Raw genomic sequence first — 22690 nt, forward strand, 5'->3', positions numbered from 1 at the left:
ACCTATTTATAATTTATGATGGAGTTTTTAAAGTTCCATCAATGGGCAAAAATATTCATCAACCTCAAAATCAGACGAAAGTAAAACAGCATGCAACAGAGCACAACATGATGTAGGTCTCGTGGATTAGCATATCTGAGCTGGTAATTATCATTCATTATTGATTTTCCTTGCTTGCTTATTCCAGTTTAGTATTATTCAGTGCCAGTTCATCACAGTGTGAAAACAGATTGACAGACAATCACAATGAAAATTCTCTTCACCTGCATGTCTTTAGACTGGGAGGAAATCGGAAGCCGCTGGAGGAAACCCAAGTGAACACGTGGAGAATGAGAAAACTGCTTACAGTGTTTTAACACATGACATTCCTCTTCCAGAACCACTTGGCAGCACTGACATTTACATGTATAGGATTTGCTTTCAAATGGCACATACCTCTACAATATTGCACATGGACTACATACTAGACAGGATCTGACCATTTTGGGAATTTTGAGATTCGTGACCAATTATGTTAGGCCTACGTCATTGTCAGCGGGAGCAGCAGGAGGCACTGGGGAGACAGAAGGTTGAGTTTCCCCACAAAATTCTCCCATACTCTGCCCGCCTAAATCAGCACAGTCAGTGGCCAGTTTGGAGATGACACATGTCAGCTGCAATCTGGTTCTGCAAATCATCCGCATTCAAAAAACGGTACGGCTCAGTGATCAAGGTCCTATTCATGTGGAAACCAAGATGGCACTAGGCATCTGTTAAAGTCAGAACATTCAATTTCTCAACACCTACTTTGACCTAGTTAATTTTTAGTTTATTCATTGGCATGATGAGAAGGTTGTAAGGAATATAAACTGTACAATACACATCTAAGGGAGACACTCTTTCACATGCTCTACTGATGTTAAGACGCTGCCCTAAATAGGTAATGTTCAGACAGATTAAGCTACGTATTTTACTAAGTAAAATCTGATTTGACAGTTTGGGCCAATGCTTTGAAAAGTAGTGGTCCTCAATAGGCTATTATTATCACTGACTACGTTTACATGCACATAATATTCCGTTTTTTTGCACTGCTACTACTTTTTTTCCGTGTCATTGGATTACTGCAAAATACGGATCTTTTTTCTCAACGTGTCTTAACGTTTTATGGTGTGACTGCGCTTGGTTTCTGCGTTTGAAGAGGCGTCTCAACAGACTGGAGGTCCAACACTGAGTGTTCACTGTTACGTTTTAGTTGAATTTAAGTGTCGGGGCATTCCGCCACCGTCTGTCTATTGCGTTCCAAGACAGCCGTGCCGCGATTGGATTTCATAAGGGCGGATTGTTAAATTGTTACAATGTAATTTAAAATTTGCTTTAAAAATAAACATGTTTATGTAGCATGTTTGTTTTGTCCATATGTGCTCGTGCTGTGTTCCCCAAGTGGTAGGCCAGGTCTCTGTTGCTACAATGATTTTTTTTTTTTGCCCCCCCTGGCTCGAATGTCAAACTCCGCTGATGTTGATATCCAAGTCTTTGATAAGGTTTAAAAGTAGCTGTGTTTCTTCTTCTTATCGGGACTCCAGCCTTGCAAACTGTTGGCTGGTTGGTTTGTGTACAGAAACCATAGCAACGCACAGAGCTGACCATAAGCCTGCGGTAAAAACCCCGATTGAGACGCATATTCCGAATGAGCCGTATACATGTTCAAACAATGCCTCTAAAAACCCGAATGATACTGGAATATCCTATGTCTCTTCGGAAAATGCTATATTTGGAAAAAGGCCTTATTTGGAATATCCAACCGGAATATACTGTTTACATGACCTGTATCAAATTTGGAATATTGTCATATTCGGAATAATAGTGGAATATTGGTGTGCATGTAAACGTACTGATTGATGCATTTGTATCTAGAATTATGATTCATTCTATAGCCTATAAAGTACGGCTTCCTCCCAGTTACATGTACACCACATTGGACTGTAGCGACCCCCAAACTCAATCTCACATTTTACCTTATAAAAAATGTCACAAACATATTTTTTATGCTTGGCTGAGGTGAAAAAGTTGGTGTATTGATAATTACAAAATGCGACAATAGCGCAGAGCAAACTTGAACATGACTTACATAAGGCACGAAACAAACAGAAATTCCATATTCAAATTGTGTTTTCCATATTGTTTGCCACAGTTTCAGGTTTAACTGGAGCTATGTGCTGCTCATGGTGAAAAAAGTATTTCAAAAGGACGATCATTTTTGAGCTGAAAGGACGTTTTTCGATGTAGAGTGCCGCTTTATCGTCACCGGTGTTGCTTGGGGTACTCCTGGATGAACGCCACTATCACATCTGGCGTTTGACTACTAGGGATGCTAATTTAGATTTTCTTACTGACCGATAGGCGACCCTTGTTAACCAATCATTAACCGTTAACTGACAAGCAGGCAGCTGAGTCCCAGTTCACCAGTCCCGGAGGCTCAGACATACTTTATGCGTTCCGCAGACAGCCGTAGACTTGCGCAGCCACGATGTGCATTGTTGTGGACGCAAGCAGCCACTTTCCTGGAACTGCAAATAATCTATTCAAAAGACCTAAGTGGTTGAAAACCGATTTCACAGATTGACTTCTCTGAGTGTATTACTTAACAGAGAGAGAGAGAGAGAGAGAGAGAGAGAGAGAGAGAGAGAGAGAGAGAGAGAGAGAGCATGGAGACCAACAGTAATGCATTAGCTGACAAACAGAAACAAAATGAACCTCCGTTAGAGATGGTATTGCATTTTCCATTCATGATCCATTTTTAAGGCGAGCATATAAATAGCTGGACATACCGTGTTTAAATATGTACATCAGGTTGCAGTGAATTATTGCCTGGGCAGCCGTGTATTATCGGACGTGGTTACTAGAGAGCTTTGTTTTGTTGCGTTTGTTCTGCATGTCAAGAACATCAGATAACCTACTCTTTGTGTTGCTAGTAACAGTGATCATTGATATGATGTTGTGTTAATTAGACACATGGCCCAGCAGAATAAAAAAACACCCTCCCCAGTATAGTTGCCATGGTTGATAAAAACATGTTGACAGGAGACAGCATCCAATGTGTCCTTCAAATCCCTTATGTGTTAACAACCACAGCATGGCATCAAAGAGCTTTTCCTCTATATACTGCAGGGTAATAGTACATTTGTATTCCATATTATACTTTTGACATGGAGGCCTGTCTTAATGGTTAAAGGGCATCATAAACAGCAAATTACTTGTACTACTGGGTAGTCATCTACATATGTTTCACGTTGTCATCAAATTAACTGTACTGTACCAGCTGTGTTGGAAGTCACTGGGCGGGAAACCCCATCACACTTGGTCTCGCAGAGGAAATCGTCGATGGAGGGACTTAAAAGTGGGCGGCTCTCTTGTTGCTCACTCACCAGCTGTAAGGGCAAACAGACAAAACAGTTCAGGCTCTCACTCACAATGAAAATCCCATCATACAAGAGTCTCTGGTATGTTGACATTAAGTGAAGTTCAGTCCTTTTAGGCATAATACCGAAGACACCAGTGTCCCCATACTGACACATTGCTGCATTGCAAAAAAATGTCAACACGTCTGTGTCTTTTTCTGAAGATAACACACATTTGTGCTCCTTTGCAGCAAATTTATTCACAGCATCTTGACATAGATACTGTACACTGAAGTGGTTCATGTGTGTGTTGATCCACTCAGATGTTAGGCATGTTGCAGCCTTTGTTACAGTTATAAGAGTTTGTACTTGGGATAATGCTTATGTGAAGAGCTTATAGAGACTTGACATGTAACAGAGATCACATTCAATCATGTACTGTGTATTTTGAGTCATGGTAAGGCTCAGTGGCTGCTCTTTGATTCCTAGCAACATGTGCGAGCAATGTTTGAACACTGGCATATGGTTTTAGTGGTGCATTAGTATGGGATTAGTTCTTTTGAGTGGTAGCTGATGTTGCCCAAATGTTTCAACTTATTTTGAAAGCTTTTCTAACAGACATTAAAAAATTCGGTACAGTATTGTACTGTTGAGCTGTGGAAACCAGTTTTAATTGTTTAGTCCAGTTTAGTCGCAGTCGCCATCTTTCTCAGCTGCGTGCTGTGCACTACAATACATCACGTCAATAAAGCATCTCCGTATCAGTTTAATAGAAAAAGGAGCATCTGTATTTTTGAAGGAATGGAAAATCATACCGTTGGGATTTCTAAATACCTTGGTATACCCTAATACATTGGAGAGCAATTTCAATCAGATTGGCCCTCATTTATCAACTTAACGTAGAAACCAGCGCAGATATGAGCGCAGAAATCATCTTACGACAGGCTTCACGTGTGATTCATGAAACGTTTGTATCACACCAATCAGAGCGTAAAAATGGTCGTACATTGATAAATGCAGCGGCTGGAAACGATCGTAATTTAAATATCACGCCCCAAAATATTCTCGGTTTTGAGGCCTCGCCCCTACAATTTACGACATGGCGAGACGTAGTCCGGCTAAGAAGCAGCACTTTTCAGAGGTGGAGATTGAAACCCTGATATCTCAGGTTCATTTGCACTAACGTGTGTACTATTTGGCAGCCTGAAAACTGGTATTAAAGGCTGTAGAAAGAATGCGGAATGGAAAGAGATCACTGATGCAGTCAACAGTGTTGCCGTAGTAAATTGGACTCCAGCTGAAGTTTATTTAATTGATACATCCTTGACATATGTATGCTACAGTCCTAATAGTAATATACAGGCTTATATTGCAATCTCTTAGGCCTACATGGTGTACCTATATTTAAATAAACACACAGTAGCGGAGTTTATGCAGTGTCTTTTATTTTACTCGTATTTTTCATGAGTCAGAGCCAGGCAACAGCTGTGAGGGAGAGCGCTTGTCCTCCGCCCCCCGTGCAGGACCACCACCCCGACCCAGTCTCCTGACAGCAGAGGGGCTGGAAAAACAAGCCGAAATAACTCTGTCAATGGCAGAAATAAATCGTTCACTTGTGGCCATCAACACTTTAAAAGAGAAACGAACACCTGAAGAAAAATCAAAATGTTGTGCATCGTCATGTTTCATGTATTGAATATCATTGCCAAACATAAGACTATACCTTTTAAAAGCGAGGAATCATATCCTGTCTCATTCGTATAGCCCCCAGTTGGGACTGTGCTGGACACTGTTCTCTGGGCATCGGGTCATCTGGCTCCATCTCTACATTTATGGCACCCTGTTTTCCTGCTCGATGTTGTGTAGAACCCCACAGGCTAAACAATGTTGCAGATTTAGGGTCCCCCCCGCTGATGCAAGACAGAGCTATCTGCCCTTAATCAATCCGATGGAGCGCTCCACCGTGGCCCATGCACATATGTGTGCATAGAGGTCCTCTAAAAGAGCCAGATCTGCCATTGCTGATACATGATCAACTGATGACTTCTACTTCTCCTGTTAAACTGATGATATGCTGCACCGCAAGTCCACACTGACTCGAAAACTTGCGTACACAAGTTCAGACCAGACGTGAGATTTTATCGCAGCCTACGCTCACGTTCAAATTGATAAATGCCTTGCTTTGCGCAGGAATCAGCGTATGCCCGTCCTACGCCTGTTTTAGGTCGTACGCACGTTTCATAAATGAGGGCCATTGTGTTTGGGTGGATACTTGGTGTGACTGCACTTTCAGAAGAGGTCTAATCAGGCACAATAAGTGAAGGTGTGTAGGGCGTTTACTATTTCAGATTCTAATGTTTAGATATAAGTAGACATTGTTTTAAGTCTTTGACATGCACATTTAAAAAAGAAAAAAAAAAAAACGTTAGAAACCCAAGTAAGTGTACACAATTAACTAAAACTATGTCTTTCATTTACATTGTATTTATTTAAAAAATCTGATTACTACAGAAACATGACCAGGCAGTGCATGTAATCTCACTGAATGAGTCCTATAATAATCATTGAGAGAACCACTGAGATGAGCTGGGCTGAGAGAAACCTGCTGGATGTGTCCTAAACAATAATTGCTTTAGCATTATTGCTTATCTCACTTTCCAAGCCATGGAAATGCTAATCACCTTGCTTGTGATGCACCAATTTGTAGGCTTGCCAGTGCAGCTGCAGGATAGGTTACATCCAATTCATTATTGGTACCCTGAATCCTCGATACTCCAGGTGCAGCTGGCCACAAACCAATGCTTCATAATTTTGAAGTTAAAAACCAGTTTTTCGGGCGGTTAGAGGTTTACTCCTCTACGCAGCGGCTGCGGCCCTTTGCTGCATGTCATTCCCCCTCTCTCTCCCCTTTCATGTCTTCAGCTGTCCTTTATAAATTAAGGCCTAAAAAATGCCCCAAAAAAATCATTAAAAAAAATATTTCCCCATAGAAAGGGTAAGCTGCCACTACTGTTGTCAGCCTGTTTGGAGTGTGTAATGCCAGCAGTGAGGAAACATGACATTTGCTATTGTAGCTTTCCAGGCCATGTTCGCAGGCAGAATTTTAATGAAGTTAAAAGTTTAATTACCAATCATTGAATGGACTGAACACCACCTGCAACATCCTTGATATGAAAGGTGCTGAATGGGGTTTTCATAGCATATCTACACTGTGCCCTCACAATAAAATGTATAGTATATATATCCTGTGTGCCTTTAGTATTTAACCATTGTGTTTTGTCAACATTGGCTTTACACCCTCATTGTTTAGGGTCCCATTAGTCTATATTGACGACAATTAATTTATGGGATCGCTCCGGTGCCGCCAGATGTCCCTCATTTTCGGCTGGATGGCCCTCACCTATATTCAGACTTTCATTCAATATATTCAGATGTTCATTCAATATATTCAGACTTTCATTCAATATATTCAGACTTTCATTCAATATATTCAAAGGTTCATTTAATATATTCAGACTTTCATTAAATATATTCAGAATGAGATTCATTCAATATATTCAAACTTCACATATACATAATAATTTCCTAAACGGCATGCCATAATATATATATATATAATAGAGCACATGCTTAATTTATTGTATATAACCATGTTTTACATCTGAGATCCCAAACGGAAGTAATGTGTAATTTTCTGTTTTCACACAGTTTTGTAAGCTGTTTAAGAGGGCCTGGGGTCTCCGGGGACACAATAGATATTTAGGGTTAATTCCTGATGAGGTGGATATTATGAATTTGCTTGCATATTACATGCATATTTAAACAGAAATGTTTCTTTAGTTGGCAGTGATGTCCATCAAAGAGATGAGTAAAATGAAGACATGTAGAGGATGATGATAAATGGTTTGGGATAAGATTCAATATTTGCTGCACAAAAGAAAAAAACTGAAACTTTTGCAGCAGACAAAAAAAAACTCTTGAAAAGAAAGCGCATAAATAAGACCCGGAGAGAGGTCATTACTTTGTTGAGCAAGAGTTTGTGCTGCGCTGAAGAATGCTGACCCAGCATAGGTAATTAGAGTTTGTGCTGTTCTGGTGTCAGAATAAAGCTTTGGTCCATGGGAGCTCTCACAGTGTGAAGTAACTTGATTTCACCCTCTACTGCTGCTAGTCCATGCATTTCCCCCCAATTTTGGACTGCAGCGACAAATCATAGGATGCAAATTTTTTTTAAAGGTCGAATTTATCCAGTGATTTATGGTTGCCATTGACTAAGTTAAAATTGTTTTGTGTTGTCAAAGAGGCATCATTTCATCTTGGCTTCAAAACTTCATAAAACCTGAATAATAATCACTCAAATGTTGACCTTTGTTTTTTTTTTCCATATATTTTATTGGATACAGCGTTTAAACAATATTTACCACATAGTACAATATAAGTCTCCATTTTGTGTTTTCAGAATGAACAATTCTTCAAAATAAATGTCCTTTCCAAAAAAGAACAAAAAGGAATAAATAATAAGAAATAAAAATAAGTAAGTCAGTAAATCAATTACTAGACATATATATGCGTATACATACATACGCATATGTACACACGCACATACATACATATAGCTCTTAGAGAGTGAATTCAGGAAACAAATCAACAAATAACAAATAAAATAAATGAGTAAGTTAGGAGGACTGAGTGAACTGTAGAAAAAGGTTAGTAGTTGCCGACACCCAGGGCGCTGTGCCAGGTTGCTAGGATTCATGGACCAGCAGGAATCATGAGGGCTATGGCTCAGTTACACTTATAATGCACCTGATTGTGTTGCGGGCAGCCAGTGAGGTAAAGCGAGGTAGGAACCTATGCAGACAAATACTAAATATGCCACTACAGTGACATTTCCCTAACGGAAAGCTGGTTCACATAATTAATCAGTGGTTTCCAATGAGAATAACATTTATCAGTAGAGTCTTTGAGAGTAAACTTTATCTTCTCAAGTTTTAAGAAAGATAAGGTGTCACATAGCCAGGCTTTAAACGACGGTGGTAAGGGTGACTTCCATAGAGTCCGAATTTTACGACGAGCAATTGGAGAGGTAAAAGCAATAACAGTAACTTGAGTTTGTTGTTAATTTGAGTCCGTCCGGAGGTCTGCCAAAGATCACTATATGGGGGGAGGGACAGATCCTCAACGCCAAAACCTTCGAGATTGTGTCAAAATATAGCTGCCAGAAGTTGAACAATTTGGAGCATGACCAGAACATATGGGTCAAATCACAAGGGGTCTGAGAACATCTATTGCGTCCCTCGTCCGGGCCACCCGGATAAATCTTGGCAAGCCTGGCCTTGCTAAAGTAAATGTTGACCTTTTAATGAAAGAAATGAATCATTCCAAATGGCTTCTGCTGCTTTAATTAGATGATTTTTACCCGCTAACAACCTAAAGGAACCTATGGAATATTTAAATTGAAATACCCATCGCAGGCAGCGAGAGGAGAGAAGCTCTGCTTGTCATTTAGAGAAAAACAGCAGCATTCATCCACCCTGCTATTATTTACCACATCAAAACACTTTTTCCCTTTTAGCCTGCATGTGTTTGTTGTTGATGAGAGAAGGTTATAGTGGTCTAGCTCACAGTGTTGTGTAGGCTGTGATGTATATTTTTGAGAAAACGGGCTTATTTTTATCTTTTAGAATATTTTAACGGTCATATTTCATAATATAGATCTAGTTCACTCATGAAACATTCCTGGCATGTGCTGTGGGAGATCCGATCTTGTTCATCTAGACAATTAGAGCTCAACTAATTCATTGATTAGTCTGATTGACCTGCAACAATTTAGAAATAGTTTTTAATTGAAATTCTAAACTCCAATGTGACATTTTGCTGTCTTTCTCTGTTTTTAAATAATTTTAAATTGAATATCTTTGGGACTTGGACTGTTGGCCAGACAAAACAAGTAATTTGAATAGGCCCCCTTAGGCTCTGGGACACTGTGATTACAATTTTTCATTATTTCTTGACATGTTATGAACATTTGAGATAATTAATTAATTAATTGACTTGACAAAAATAATTGCTAAATTAATTCATTATGAAAATAACCTCAGTCGATTCCAGTGTTCCCTACAGTATCATGAAGGCATGAAAAGCCTTGTATGTATGATACATTATTGATATTGTACATTATAGATAATTTAAAAAAAATCCTTCTGTTTTGTTATGTTTTAGGATCCTGAAAGACCTGAATTCAACAAATCAAATGTAGCTCCATCCAAACAGCTTCTCAGCTGACTGGTGCATTCAACATAAATGCCAGTGTGCTCTCTTGGAGACATGGGACCTGGGGACTGGAGGAGAAGAATCTCTTGACAATATAAATGACATTCATAAATGCACATGCTCGCAGTGGATGATAACCAGAGAAACATCTGTCAGTGAATAACAATTTTTTTTTATGCTTGTGCAGCATCGATTGGGGGCATCTTGGTTTTACAGTGTGCATTAAACAGAGGTGGACTGTTAAACCTCTATAGTCTGTGTGAAAAAAATGATGGATGACCTTGGATTTCTCCACTCCGAGCAATAAAATGTTATCTACATGCCTTTTCTTAATAAACACTATTTTTGTGATAGACTAAAAGTCCACACTAACAACGGAGTAGCATGCTGGACATTAAGAGCATACTGTACCATAATCTTTAAGTAGTACATTAAATTCATTAAATAGTCTGGATGTGTTTAGAGAATAATGAGAAATGTTGACAGAATCTTGGCTAAGAGCCCTGCTGAGTCGTGTTCACTGCTTAAAGTTGGCAGCGTTATCATATTCTCAGAAAATACGACATGTTAAGTTGTGAAATGAGAACATTATTTGTGATAAACTGCAACCAGCTTGGCCCTTAAATGACTCAGTAAGAATTACAAAAACAAGAGGTGTGACACAGCAGGCTGCTGCTTTAACAACTGAGTGATGCAGCTCTTAGGGTAATACATTTTTGGCATGTATTCTAAAGTTTTTGTAGCCTGCACTTTGTGGCTGCACTAGGGATGGCAAGGTAGAGTTTAGATTCTCTACCCAAGCCCGACCCGAGCCCGGCCCGAAAGCCGGGCCGTTATTTTCCGCCACTATCCTCGGCCGGGCCGGGCCGGGCCGGGCCGGGCTGGGCCAGGTCCTTGATCAAGCATTTGTGTTTTTTTTAATCATTACTTTATTAGCCTAATTGGGTGGAGAGAAAGCTATGCCATAATCAGAAATACTATCTGTATATGCTATATTTAGGCCAAAGTAACAAATGTGTCCAAAATGTTACACAAGTTGGACTGCAGTTACAAAATGCAACACGTGTCATGCGCGGAGTCTCCTCCTCTCGCACACATCACACCAGGGCTGCTGGGCTGTATGGTGTAGCGTAAATGCAACATGGAGCTTGAGGATGTAAAGAAAAAAAGAAAAACAGGAAAATTACCTTTGAGCAAGTTTGAAGGAAAGTCGGAGGTATGGAACCATTTTAAACAAGTCGTGGGCAGTAACAACATATGTGTCGGCTTTGTCGAGTGCATTAGGCTAAGTGCGGCAAACTGCTCGCCTATGACAGCAAATAAAACGGGGACTTGGATGATGAACAGACACACTTCAACGTCCTCTTTTGTTACTTCTCCAAGCATGAGGGCGAAGCAAGCCCTCACAGAGAAATGCGTCGAGTTCAAACAACTCTGATTTGTAGTTGAGAACATCAGTTATAACGGCCCACGTATTAAAAAAGTGTCGGGTTGAAATCGGGCTCGGGCTCATAATTCCAGTTAATGTGTCGGGCCGGGCCTGTCTCGGACACAACGTGCACGGGCTCAGGTTGGGTCGGGCTTGATTTTTTGGGCCAGATCTAAGCTCTATGGCAAAGTCGGGTGGTTCATTTTTAAGTCGGTCCACCACTTCTGAGTGAAAAATCTCAACATCTATTGGATGGTTTGCTATGAAATGTTGGTGACATTTCCTCTAGTGCCACAATGAGATTGACATTTGTGGTTTTCAGTTAAATGTATCCACAATAGTGTTGCAGGGATGATGTATTTTTTTTTTCTTTCTTTTTTTGTGGGCATTTTAGCCTTTAATAGACAGGGCAGCTGTAGACAGGAACGGGGGGAGATAGAGAGGGGGAAGACATGCAGCAAATGGCCACAGGTCGGACTCGAACCTTGAGCCGCTGCATCGAGGACTGAGCCTCTGCATATGGGCGCCCACTCTACCAGGTGAGCAACCAGGCGCGAGGGATGACGTATTTTTGTAGGCCAACTTAGAAGTTAGTATCGCCCTAGTTCCCTTAACAAAAAAACAATGTTTTTTTCCGTTGGTTTTTGGATCATAGCACACAAAAAGCTTTGTGGCAAAACATTTATGATACTTTGTTCAGCAAGATAATCTTCAAAAATGAACACCACTTTCGTGTTCGCTATAAACGAACAACACCACCACTAAATGCCAACTAATTTCTGGGTTTTATGACACATTCCTGCAGCACTCTATGGTTGGATGGAATACTAGGAAATATAGTTTAGACATTCATGTTCAAAATTTAACTTCATCCAATACGCTGGTTTAATTATAATCGAATACCTGCAAAACTTGAGATGAGAATTCCCTAACGGCAGCCTCAGCTTCACTTTGTGTATAGGAACACACTAAACTGAGATGGTAAACATGGCAAACATAATACATGTTAAACATTTGCATATTTGCATTGTCATTGTGAGCATGTTAGCATTATGACGTTAGCATTTCGCAGAACTTACTGCTGTATCCAAGTACAGCCTCACAGAGCTACTAGCATGACAGAGTGACTTGTAATCGCTGTTGGTCGCATCAAATAATTCAGATTTGTAGTTTTTAAATCTCAAAATTCACTGTCAGTTTTTAACAGATACGCCTGAAATGTGGCTGTACATCACCGTTGGTCTCATGATGGAGGACACTGAGTTATCTTCACTGCACACTATGATCAATGTCGATGTTCTTCAAAGCACTTCCTGTGATTGCCATGGGGGACAATTTTAAATAATGGTCTTGAAATGATGAGACCTCTGCATTTTCCCTCTTCTAATCATCCAGAAAATGGGGACAGGAAATCTACCACATTCATCTGGGGAGATGCGTTAGGCACTTTGATAGCAGGTAGCATGCAAACGCCCATTATGGGTTGACTCTTAAGCCAAGAGAGCAGCTTCCTGAGCTGTTTGCCCATTAATCTCACTACAACGAGGTTACTGTTTTCCCCATCTGCTTTTGTCCTCCTTTGCTCCCCTTCTGTTATACCCTTTTGCTCATATCCTATGCAAATCACTTTGGCACTTTGTTAAGGAGTATTGTAGAAAATTATGTAATGGAAAACTTTAGCTAATTGTGCCGCTTGGGCTTGACTCCAAGAGATCTCTCAGATGTTGCTGTTAAGGGAACCGTGTACCAGTTAAACTTGACAGAGCTTTGAAGGCGGGGAGGTCGAGGTGAGGACAGGAGGAGGTAGAGAGGATGGAAAACACTACATAAAGGGAAAGGTGGATGAAAAATATCAAAGTAGAGGACTTACAGTGGAGGCTATGTTAGGGATGGTTATCTTGAGAAATAATTACAGCCAATATCTTTCAGTATGTTTAGTTCACATTTGGAATATGTTGGGTCAGCAATTATATCACATTTAACTCTTCAGTATCAGATTTTTTAAATCCAAAATTGTATTTTCTTGATTTTGATGTCAATGTTCTCTATAATGCAGCAAGTTGTGTACTCATTACAGTTGTGTGCAAGCTGTTGTGGGTGGCAATGTACTGTTCCATGTACTCCCACGGGCCTGTATACTGGAGTTCAGTTAGTTGGGTATTTTATGACTCATCATAATGTCTTTACATGATTTACCCTTAGGCTGCAAATTGGAAATTAAATTGTTAACAAGTAAGACAAAATTATCTACTATTGTGTGTTTTACGTCTTTAAAGGATATGGGTGACATTAGTCTGTATGATCTTATATTCAGCTAACCGCATGAAAAGACGAACAAAGCAATAGCCTGTCTCCTCATACTTTCCAATTTTCTCTGCTCTGTCTGTGGCACTCAGCCCCAAGCCAATACTTTCTATTTAAGATGAACATTTAAAAAAACACTTCACAAATATATAGTTTCAATTTGAAAGAAAAAACAACTCAGTCATTTTCTTAAACAGCTGGGCACTGTAGTTTTTTTTGCAAACATTAAAAGTAAATAGTGCATTTGTTGGGGACTATTTCTAGCTGCAGAGTACTTTTCTAAGTATCTATGGCACCAGAACGATGTGGCAGAGCTGTAGTACTTGAGTCCGGAGTCAAGACGTTATTCTATTGTCTCGGACTTGACTTGGATTCGTCTTGGACTTGGCCATAGATAGATAGTAAGAGGATGCCTGATTTAATGCTGCTTCCTTTGTCTTTGTTGTGTTTCCTTATCTTCTCAGAAAGCTTGGTCTGAGTGGAGACCCCTGACTCTGTGAAGCCCAATGAGACATTGTATGTGATATTGTGAAATTTACAAATAGACTTGATTTGACTTGACATGTGGCGTGAGGAGCCACAGCCTGTCACTTAGCCTCTGCCACTTGCTAAGTGACATCAAGCTGGGACACATTGCCTCTCAAACTGCAGCCTTAGCCACTGGAGAGCACGGCAGCAATCATGGGTTTGGTTCTAGATGTGGAAACAATGTCACGTTATCAGCTTTAAACTGCAGTTATTTTAGGGGGGTTTTAAGCAAAGTGATATAATAAAATGTTTAAATGAGAGGTGACTTATGGACTTGGAAATCTAGAGGAATCAAAATGAAATTCTTTACATAAGAAAAACAGAACAAACGACCTAATTCGTTTTTTCTCTGATTTTTGCTTTGCAAGGTTCAGGCATGAAATATTTACCAGCTGCTCTTAGCAAAAAAAAACACTGTTTTGTAACAGCTGCTTACTCACATGTGTGTGCTTGCATATGAGAGAGTTGGAGTCGCCTGCCTGCCTGGAACAGTGATCATTGTCAAGATTTAGTTTTTTGGAGGCGTCCCTAGTTTGTTGCTGTGTTTTGTACTGCAGTTCTGAGCAGTCACTTGACAGCGATGTCGCAGGTACTTTAACGTGACTGGATTGACAGCAGGGGTCGTTAATTGTCATGTTTTAAAGTGCTCATATTATGCTCATTTTCAGGTTCATAATTGCATTTAGAGGTTGTACCAGAATAGGTTTATGTGGTTTAATTTTCAGAAAACACCATATATTTGTTGTACTGCACATTGCTGCAGCTCCTCTTTTCACTCTCTCTGTTTTAGCTACAGAGTGAGAAATCTCACTTCTGTACCATCTTTGTTGGGAGTCGCACATGCTCAGTACCTATGTAAGGACTGATAGCTTGTCAGTTGCAGAGTATGAGGCAGTGCCATGCTAGCAGCTAGGCAAGCATTATAACGTGTGTTACAAAGTGACGCACGTTGGTCACGGAAGCAAAGGCTGGACTACAATAGAGCTGTTTGGAGCAGTTTGTGAACAGTGTTTTCTCTGGAAGATGGTAAATCCCTTTGGGGTGGACTTTGGGTTTTTTCACTTTGTAAACCTATAATGTGCACAAAAATATATATAACACAATAAAGGAAAGGGGAAAAGTCAAAAAGCACAACATGAACACTTTAAGGTTTATTGAAGGATTGCAAGAATTCTACGGCCTCTTTTACCAAAGATTTACCAACCTACTATTTACCAATGTCAAAAATGCATTGTCATCAGTCATGAAACCATATCTGTTTTCTTTGTTTCTAAAACATTTAATTTCGGAGATACAATGTTTTAGAATGGGGCCTTGCTGTTCTACTGTAATAGCAAAGAGTAGTGAATAATCTACAAAAAACACTGTTATATTCTTTAATATATTGATAATGATAAATGTAATAATGATTGTTTTGATACATTAGAGCATATATTTCCTTTATTGTGTTGTCGTACTTCTGATAGGTTTGTCCTGTTTTGTAACTATATGACTGGGCTGTTGGCTTGGTGGTTGGTTCTGGTTAAATGCCATTGGTTGTTGTAGCTGTTGACACTTCATGGGCAATCAGTGTGAGAATTATGAGTAGACGTAGGTTGGTAAGAGATCCATAACGTCACCAATTTGATGAAAAAATTAGGTAAGTAGAAGGGAAGTAGAATCTATTGCGTCTATTCAATAGATAGCAGATATGTTGTTGTAGAGGGAAGTTGTTCTTCGCTGATGTTTTCTTGCCATTTTTCTTTTTGTGATTTAAATTATGACAAATCATGAATTAAACATTCAACAAAATAAACTATATTTCTAAAAATATGTAAAGTCATATCCTGTTAGTGTGAGCTTCCGCCTATCAGTATAATTGAATCCCCTCCACTTGAGCGGAAGCATTATCTTGGTTGTATGACAGCTTTTTAAAAAAAAGAGGGCACACACATACACATGCATACTGTACAAAAAAGCAATCAAGCACAGAGCAAGGAAACTCATATTGGCATCTGGGGTACCGACTCCATCCAGCTACAACAAAGCAAAAGAGAAGTGAAAAGCTCAGCAGCAGGTACAATCATTTGCTGCAGTATTTAGTACACAGAGAGCTCAATCAATAGCTCAATGCCATGCTGTGTGGCCTAGCATTGTGGAAATGCATTCATACGCTGTTTGTGTTGAGGATTAGCTGCTTATGAGGTGTAAAAGGTTCATGAGGGAGTTTTTTTCTGTCCTGATTAGGAATGGGAGAGGACATTTGTGTGATCTCTAGTTAATCCCTCCGACATTCATACTAAAAGCACAATACATGTTAACTAGAAGAGCACTATAAATCTTTCAGAGGCTAATTTGAAAAGAGAAAAAGTAATATGGATAACTGCAACAATTTGAGGCTGCTTCTATAGATCATAAGATGATAATTCACTGTTTGTGTAAATTTAGTGATATAGGAGGAGGGTTTTATACCCCATAGAGCAGCTGGAAATGAAATATTTGTTGCTTCTTCGTTAGATGCAACAGTCAAAAGCCTTAAATAATGAGTTAGTAGCAGTGTTAATTTTGACAGCAAATTCTGATTTAGTCTTAGTCTTTTGAATAACACACCATTTAGTTTTAGTCTTAGTTTAGTCATCTGAAATCTTTTAGTCTTAGTCTAGTTTTAGTTGACTAAATATCATAAGAGTTTTAGTCTTAGTCTAGTCTTAAGTCTTTTAGTCTTAGTCTAGTTTTAGTAGACCAAATATTAGCAGATTTTAGTCGACTAAATCTACAGTGGACTTAGTTGACTAAATGTTCCTCCAGAATTTTTGGTCATTGGAAGTATCCATCAGTCTTTTATGGAATGGTGTTAAGGTTTGAATATGCAATACAGACACAGATTTAACGGTTCGTCCTAGACCTAGCTCTGACATTTCTGTTGTTCATGAGACATGTCATTGACCTCAGACCGGGTGCACTGCAAAACGTTAGCGTGTTGCTAACGAGCGAAGTCAACTGAAATCGGCCAAAGCTGTGTAACTAAGACTGTGCAACTAAACACAACTAAGTATAATGTAAACAACCTAACTGTTGTGAAAACGTCCTCAAAACTGTGCGAAGTTCTGCAAACTCGTCCTCCTGTGTAACTGCTGCTGCGTTTGTTTAGCTGTTGCGCCTGCATGTGCCGCAGCTTTTTAAAATGGCTCTGCTGCTTCCGCATAAATCAACCTACCCTCAAAGATTCGCTCTAGTCAAGATTTGTTGACTAGAGTGTCTGTTATATTTCGTCACAGTCTTCGTCATCGTATCTGACTTTTTATTTAGTTTTTATTTAGTTTTCGTCCGTGAAAAAGGTTCGTTGACGAATATTTTTCGTCATAGTCTTCGTCAACGAAATTAACACTGGTTAGTAGTAGACAGTGGAGGTCAGTCATAGGACACTCAAAGCTTTGCTATTGTTCAGTATGACCAACACAGGAGGAAGTTCCACTTGGAATCAGGGGGGAGGGCAGGGGGAGGGCTGGGGGGGGGGGGGGGGGGGGGGGGGGGGGGGTGTTTCTGAAATGGTTCTGCCCACCTTGGTAGTCACTGTGAGGAGGGGCTTCCCTTCTGATGACGCCTTACTTGGTATCTCCTTCAGGACCATGGCAACAGTCTTATCTGCAGCCCTAGAGTCTTTCCCCTACAACAGTGAAATCAACAATGACTTGTGTCAGGACAGTTGGACAACTCAGTGCTTTTTGCCCCCGTCCAGGGCATCTTACAAAAAAGACTTTACCTTATGATGATGGAAATACTGCGTGGGGCTATCTACGGTAACAACACATCGATTGAAGACATTTCCACAAGACTATGGCAATGAAGAGAGGGTTACTGCACAATGTAGAGGGTTGACTGTAGACAGTGATGAGCATGGTCGTCCACAGTAGTACTTAAGTACTTATGATGACAGAGTATCATACAGCGCTCATTACACAGACCATATTATTTACTAAGAATGATGTAGTGTCTGGCAGATAAATGTCTTCTGAGCAGCTGAAAGTTGTCATGTATCTCTGGTTGTGCTGGCATGTTGGAATCACAACATAAAGGTAATTGAAAGGTTCAAACTTCAGTACTGAAAGTGATGCAATGTGATGATTAAGTAAACTGCAGACGGTTTTCATGTTGACTTTATGGCAGAAAACCAGACATTCATTCACTTATCATTTTATGACACACAGATGTAGCAGAATTATAATCACACAGGAGACTACACATTTCATCTCAGAGAGCTCATCCCCTTGCAATTAAATGTGCTGACCAGAGAGAGACAAAACTGCTGTTCATCACACTCAGTTTCTACATTTTGTAGACTCAGGGAAGCTGCCTGTTTAGACTGTGCATGAAGCACACTGAAAGCCTTTGAGCTGAATCTTATTAGGGCTTTTCACATTTCCACATGCCAGAAAAATGAATTAGGCATTTCTTCCACTGATTTCCTCAGCTAATCATGTCACAAAATGCATTTGTCTGGAGGGAGAGTTCCCTTGAAAGCATAATGCTCCTATTAGAGTCCCAAAAACCACCTGCGCTCACTCTCTAGCTTAGTTGTACTCAGTATAAATGAACAACATCCATCGCTAAGATGACACCAGTAGCAACACACCATTCACATGGCAAGAGATGATTCTGAAAAACATTTGTTTTTAGTTGTTTTTCTGAATGGCAAATTATGTAATTTGAAAAGTGCTAAATGTTCCTTCTGTGCCGTATGTGCAGGTGTTGATTAAGCCAACAGTGTCGAGGATATCTTTCACCAGGCACACAGTCAGTTTGTATTGGCTTACAGTCTTGGCCCGCCTGCTGTTGTTTTGTGTCAACTTTTGCTGAACTGGCTCTTATTTTTCTAGGAATGAATATAGATATGTTTGGCAGCGCACAACAGTGGACAGTAATCGAGGAACTTGATAGCCTTTATTTATTTATTTATTCTACATTTTTGTTGTCCTGATCAACACAGCAGTTTGAAAGCTGGACAATAAGATAACTATGTGCTGAAAACGAAGAGAATGTAGACAAAAATATGAATTAGTAATTGTTTTGTTTAAGAACATCTGATTTCAGTGTCTGAGCTGAATGAAACAGCAGATTTTCATTAAATAGTGGTCTTCCCTAAAACAGCAGTTTAAGATTTGGTCACTGTGGGGCTGTTCTGGAAGATAAAATACAATAAAAACAAATTATCTTTAGCAGATGAGATTGACTGCAGCATTATCCAAACCGTTTAATCAAATCATTAGGTGCTGTTGGTTGCAGAGGACATAAATGGCTCAGAAAATCAATTTAAAATCTCCCAGCCACCACATCGTGTTCAACGCTCCAAACTAATACATTTACTGGAAAGTAACGCAGGCGTTCACATAGGATTGAAAAGCTTTATGAATTTCATAAGATTCAGTGTTAGTGAGTCTGGAGAGAGTTTGTTCCACATGCAATAAGTTGTATCTATTCTGAGCAAAAGCATCATTACTTGAAAATGGTCTTTATAGAGAACTGCAATTTTGCTTTCATGCTGGAGCAGTGACCTTGTTGGGTGAAGGAGGCAGCATGGCTTTAGTCTGACTCAGTTTAGACTCAAGATCGTCTCATTGTTTTCTGCTTTCTGTCTGAGTTGCTGTTTTCAAAATCCCTGTCTACAGAAATAACAATACTGAATCCTTCAGCTAAGGAGCTAATGATGGCCTGTTTTTTTTCCATTCAGAGGACTGCTTTTGAAAATGCTAATAGAATGTTTTTTTCTTTGCCAGCAACTTTAAAAGCTCCTCAATATTACTGTATTTTCCCTACTGCCACTCTTTGGCACAAGTACTGGTGAACTTCTCAGAAGGACTTCAAAACCCAAAACATATTTTTGTGGAGTAAGCCCTTTTCAGACATTGAATATGAAACGTTGCTGGCTTCATCTATCTGTGATGGCTTTTTGTCATCATTCAGACATACAGTAGGTGTCACATCTGACCACGCACAGCTTTGCTCATGACCTGATTTTAAGAAGGGTCTGGTATCCGCTTTCCATCAAAGACTACCTGCATTCAAGCCTGTGTTTCTAATGTGGGACAGTTTGAGATCAAATCTGAGGAGCTGTGATATCTCCATGAAGCAGTTTACACAGAAAGTGTGTTGCATGAATAGCAGGCACCAGGCTTTGGCACTTGCATTATTAGGATATTTTGTCTTATGCATGTTCTTAATTATCCGTCCATTTACACCAAAAAAAAACAGTATTAATAAACTGAAAAGGTGTAAAATTGCAGGATAATGCATTACAAACAATGGAGGCATGATGGCTCTGACTAATGATGAGTAAAATTACATTTTTAATGCAGACAGGCTATATTGTACCATCTTTTGTGGCATTCACAAGACATTGATAAAATAATCTATAGCGAATTTCACGTGTCATTGCTTCTATGCAAGGAAATTAAGTTTGTTACTAAACCTCTTTAGAGATGAAAAACTGTAAATGGTTGAAGGAGAGAGGAGTTTTGATCGGTTAGGAGATGCCTGTACTCTACCTTACCTTTTTAAATGTCTGAAATTGAGTTTAGTGGTCAAAACATGTCGCTGGACATGAGACCATTCTTTTCGGATTTTTAAGAGTGCAGTGCAGTGGGAAGGGGTTATGCTGTGAGCTTGCCTACTTTCTGTATGAAAGGGTGAAGCTTGTTTCCACAAGCTATAGGTAGCTATATACTGTATGTCACATCTGTTCTGGGGGGAAGGAATCCTAACTTGAAAATCTTCTGTCAATGTCTATAAAATAAAATTAGTGGATCCAGTGGATTGAGGTTTTTGTAGGAATGAAAACAAATGCACTCTTTTCATTAAATGTGGACTTCACAGTAGCTCCATCCTACATAGGCTAGTTCATGTAAGACATGGATTTCACGAGGGAATACCAACTGCTGAAAATCCGGCCACCTTTCTGTTGATCCGTTGAATGGTGTTAAACTGGTGACATTTAAGTCCTGCATTATGTAACAGGAGAGACCTCCCTATTTCAGAGTCAAAAGTAAAAAAAATAGCCACCTATAGGCCTATATATATATATATATATATATATATATATATATATATACACATATATATTAGGGGTGGGACGGTACATGTATTCGTATTGAACCGAAACAGTACGGGCGTCTCGGTTCGGTAGGCCTACATGCATTTACACAGAGGATAGGCCTACACGGTAGGGACGGTAGCCTACATGTAGGCTATTCGTATTGAACCGAAACGGTACGGGCGTCTCGGTTCGGTAGGCCTACATGAATTTACACGGAGAATACACGGTAGGCTATAAAAATAAATAAAACTTGCATGCAAATTAATTAATGTAATGCGGAACTACTGTTAGACACGCGGTTCTTTAGGGAAACCTAATCTGTAGCCCTGCCCTTAGCTCTGAAGCTCCCGATCTCCGCCTACATGTCAAGTCAGTCGGTCCGGTGAGTCCACACGAAGCAAACTAGTCTTTTCCATATACAACCAAACACGGACATAGCTGTAGGCCTATCCCTTCTCGCCTCGACCACAAATGGCCTCCAGGCCCGTTTGCTTCGCTGTTTGCTCTGGTATTAGCTGTTAGCTCCACCGTTAGCTGTTAGCTCCGCTATTAGCTCTGCTATTAGCTCCGCCATTAGCTGTTAGCTTCGCCGTTAGCGTGTGAAGCTAACACCAAAACTCGTCAACTGCTCTGTGTAACCGAAGCTGCTCTTTTAACATCCCTGCTCTGTGCATTCACATACAGTCAGGTCCATAAATATTGGGACATCGACACAATTCTAATCTTTTTGGCTCTATACACCACCACAATGGAGTTGAAATGAAACGAACAATATGTGCTTTAACTGCAGACTTTCAGCTTTAATTTGAGGGTATTTACATCCAAATCAGGTGAACGGTGTAGGAATTACAACAGTTTGTATATGTGCCTCCCACTTTTTAAGGGACCAAAAGTAATGGGACAGATTAACAATCATAAATCAAACTTTCACTTTTTAATACTTGGTTGCAAATCCTTTGCAATCAATTACAGCCTGAAGTCTGGAACGCATAGACATCCCCAGACGCTGGGTTTCATCGGTGGTGATGCTCTGCCAGGCCTCTACTGCAACTGTCTTCAGTGTCCTGCTTGTTCTTGGGGCATTTTCCCTTCAGTTTTGTCTTCAGCAAGTGAAATGCATACTCAATCGGATTCAGGTCAGGTGATTGACTTGGCCATTGCATAACATTCCACTTCTTTCCCTTAAAAAACTCTTTGGTTGCTTTCGCAGTATGCTTCAGGTCATTGTCCATCTGCACTGTGAAGCGCCGTCCAATGAGTTCTGAAGCATTTGGCTGAATATGAGCAGATAATATTGCCCGAAACACTTCAGAATTCATCCTGCTGCTTTTGTCAGCAGTCACATCATCAATAAATACAAGAGAACCAGTTCCATTGGCAGCCATACATGCCCACGCCATGACACTACCACCACCATACTTCACTGATGAGGTGGTATGCTTTGGATCATGAGCAGTTCCTTTCCTTCTCCATACTCTTCTCTTCCCATCACTCTGGTACAAGTTGATCTTTGTCTCATCTGTCCATAGGATGTTGTTCCAGAAATGTGAAGGCTTTTTTTAGATGTTGTTTGGCAAACTCTAATCTGGCCTTCCTGTTTTTGAGGCTCACCAATGGTTTACATCTTGTAGTGAACCCTCTGTATTCACTCTGGTGAAGTCTTCTCTTGATTGTTGACTTTGACACACATACACCTACCTCCTGGAGAGT

The 22690-nt window shown here is 40.0% G+C and overlaps 1 protein-coding gene across 1 annotated transcript in view; it reads right to left on the reverse strand.

The window, feature by feature from the left end:
- The window catches only part of pex5la (peroxisomal biogenesis factor 5-like a), a 112761-nt gene that overhangs the window by 38742 nt on the left and 51329 nt on the right, over window positions 1–22690 (reverse strand). The window contains exons 4-5 of the mRNA XM_078259921.1: window positions 17453–17557; window positions 3296–3407 (exon numbers count right to left, since the gene is read on the reverse strand). Of these exons, the coding sequence (XP_078116047.1) occupies window positions 3296–3407; window positions 17453–17557 (217 nt within the window). The remainder of the gene's footprint in view (window positions 1–3295; window positions 3408–17452; window positions 17558–22690) is intronic.

The sequence above is a fragment of the Sander vitreus genome, chromosome 9 (genome assembly GCF_031162955.1).
Source record: "Sander vitreus isolate 19-12246 chromosome 9, sanVit1, whole genome shotgun sequence".
Taxonomy (NCBI): Eukaryota; Metazoa; Chordata; class Actinopteri; order Perciformes; family Percidae; genus Sander; species Sander vitreus.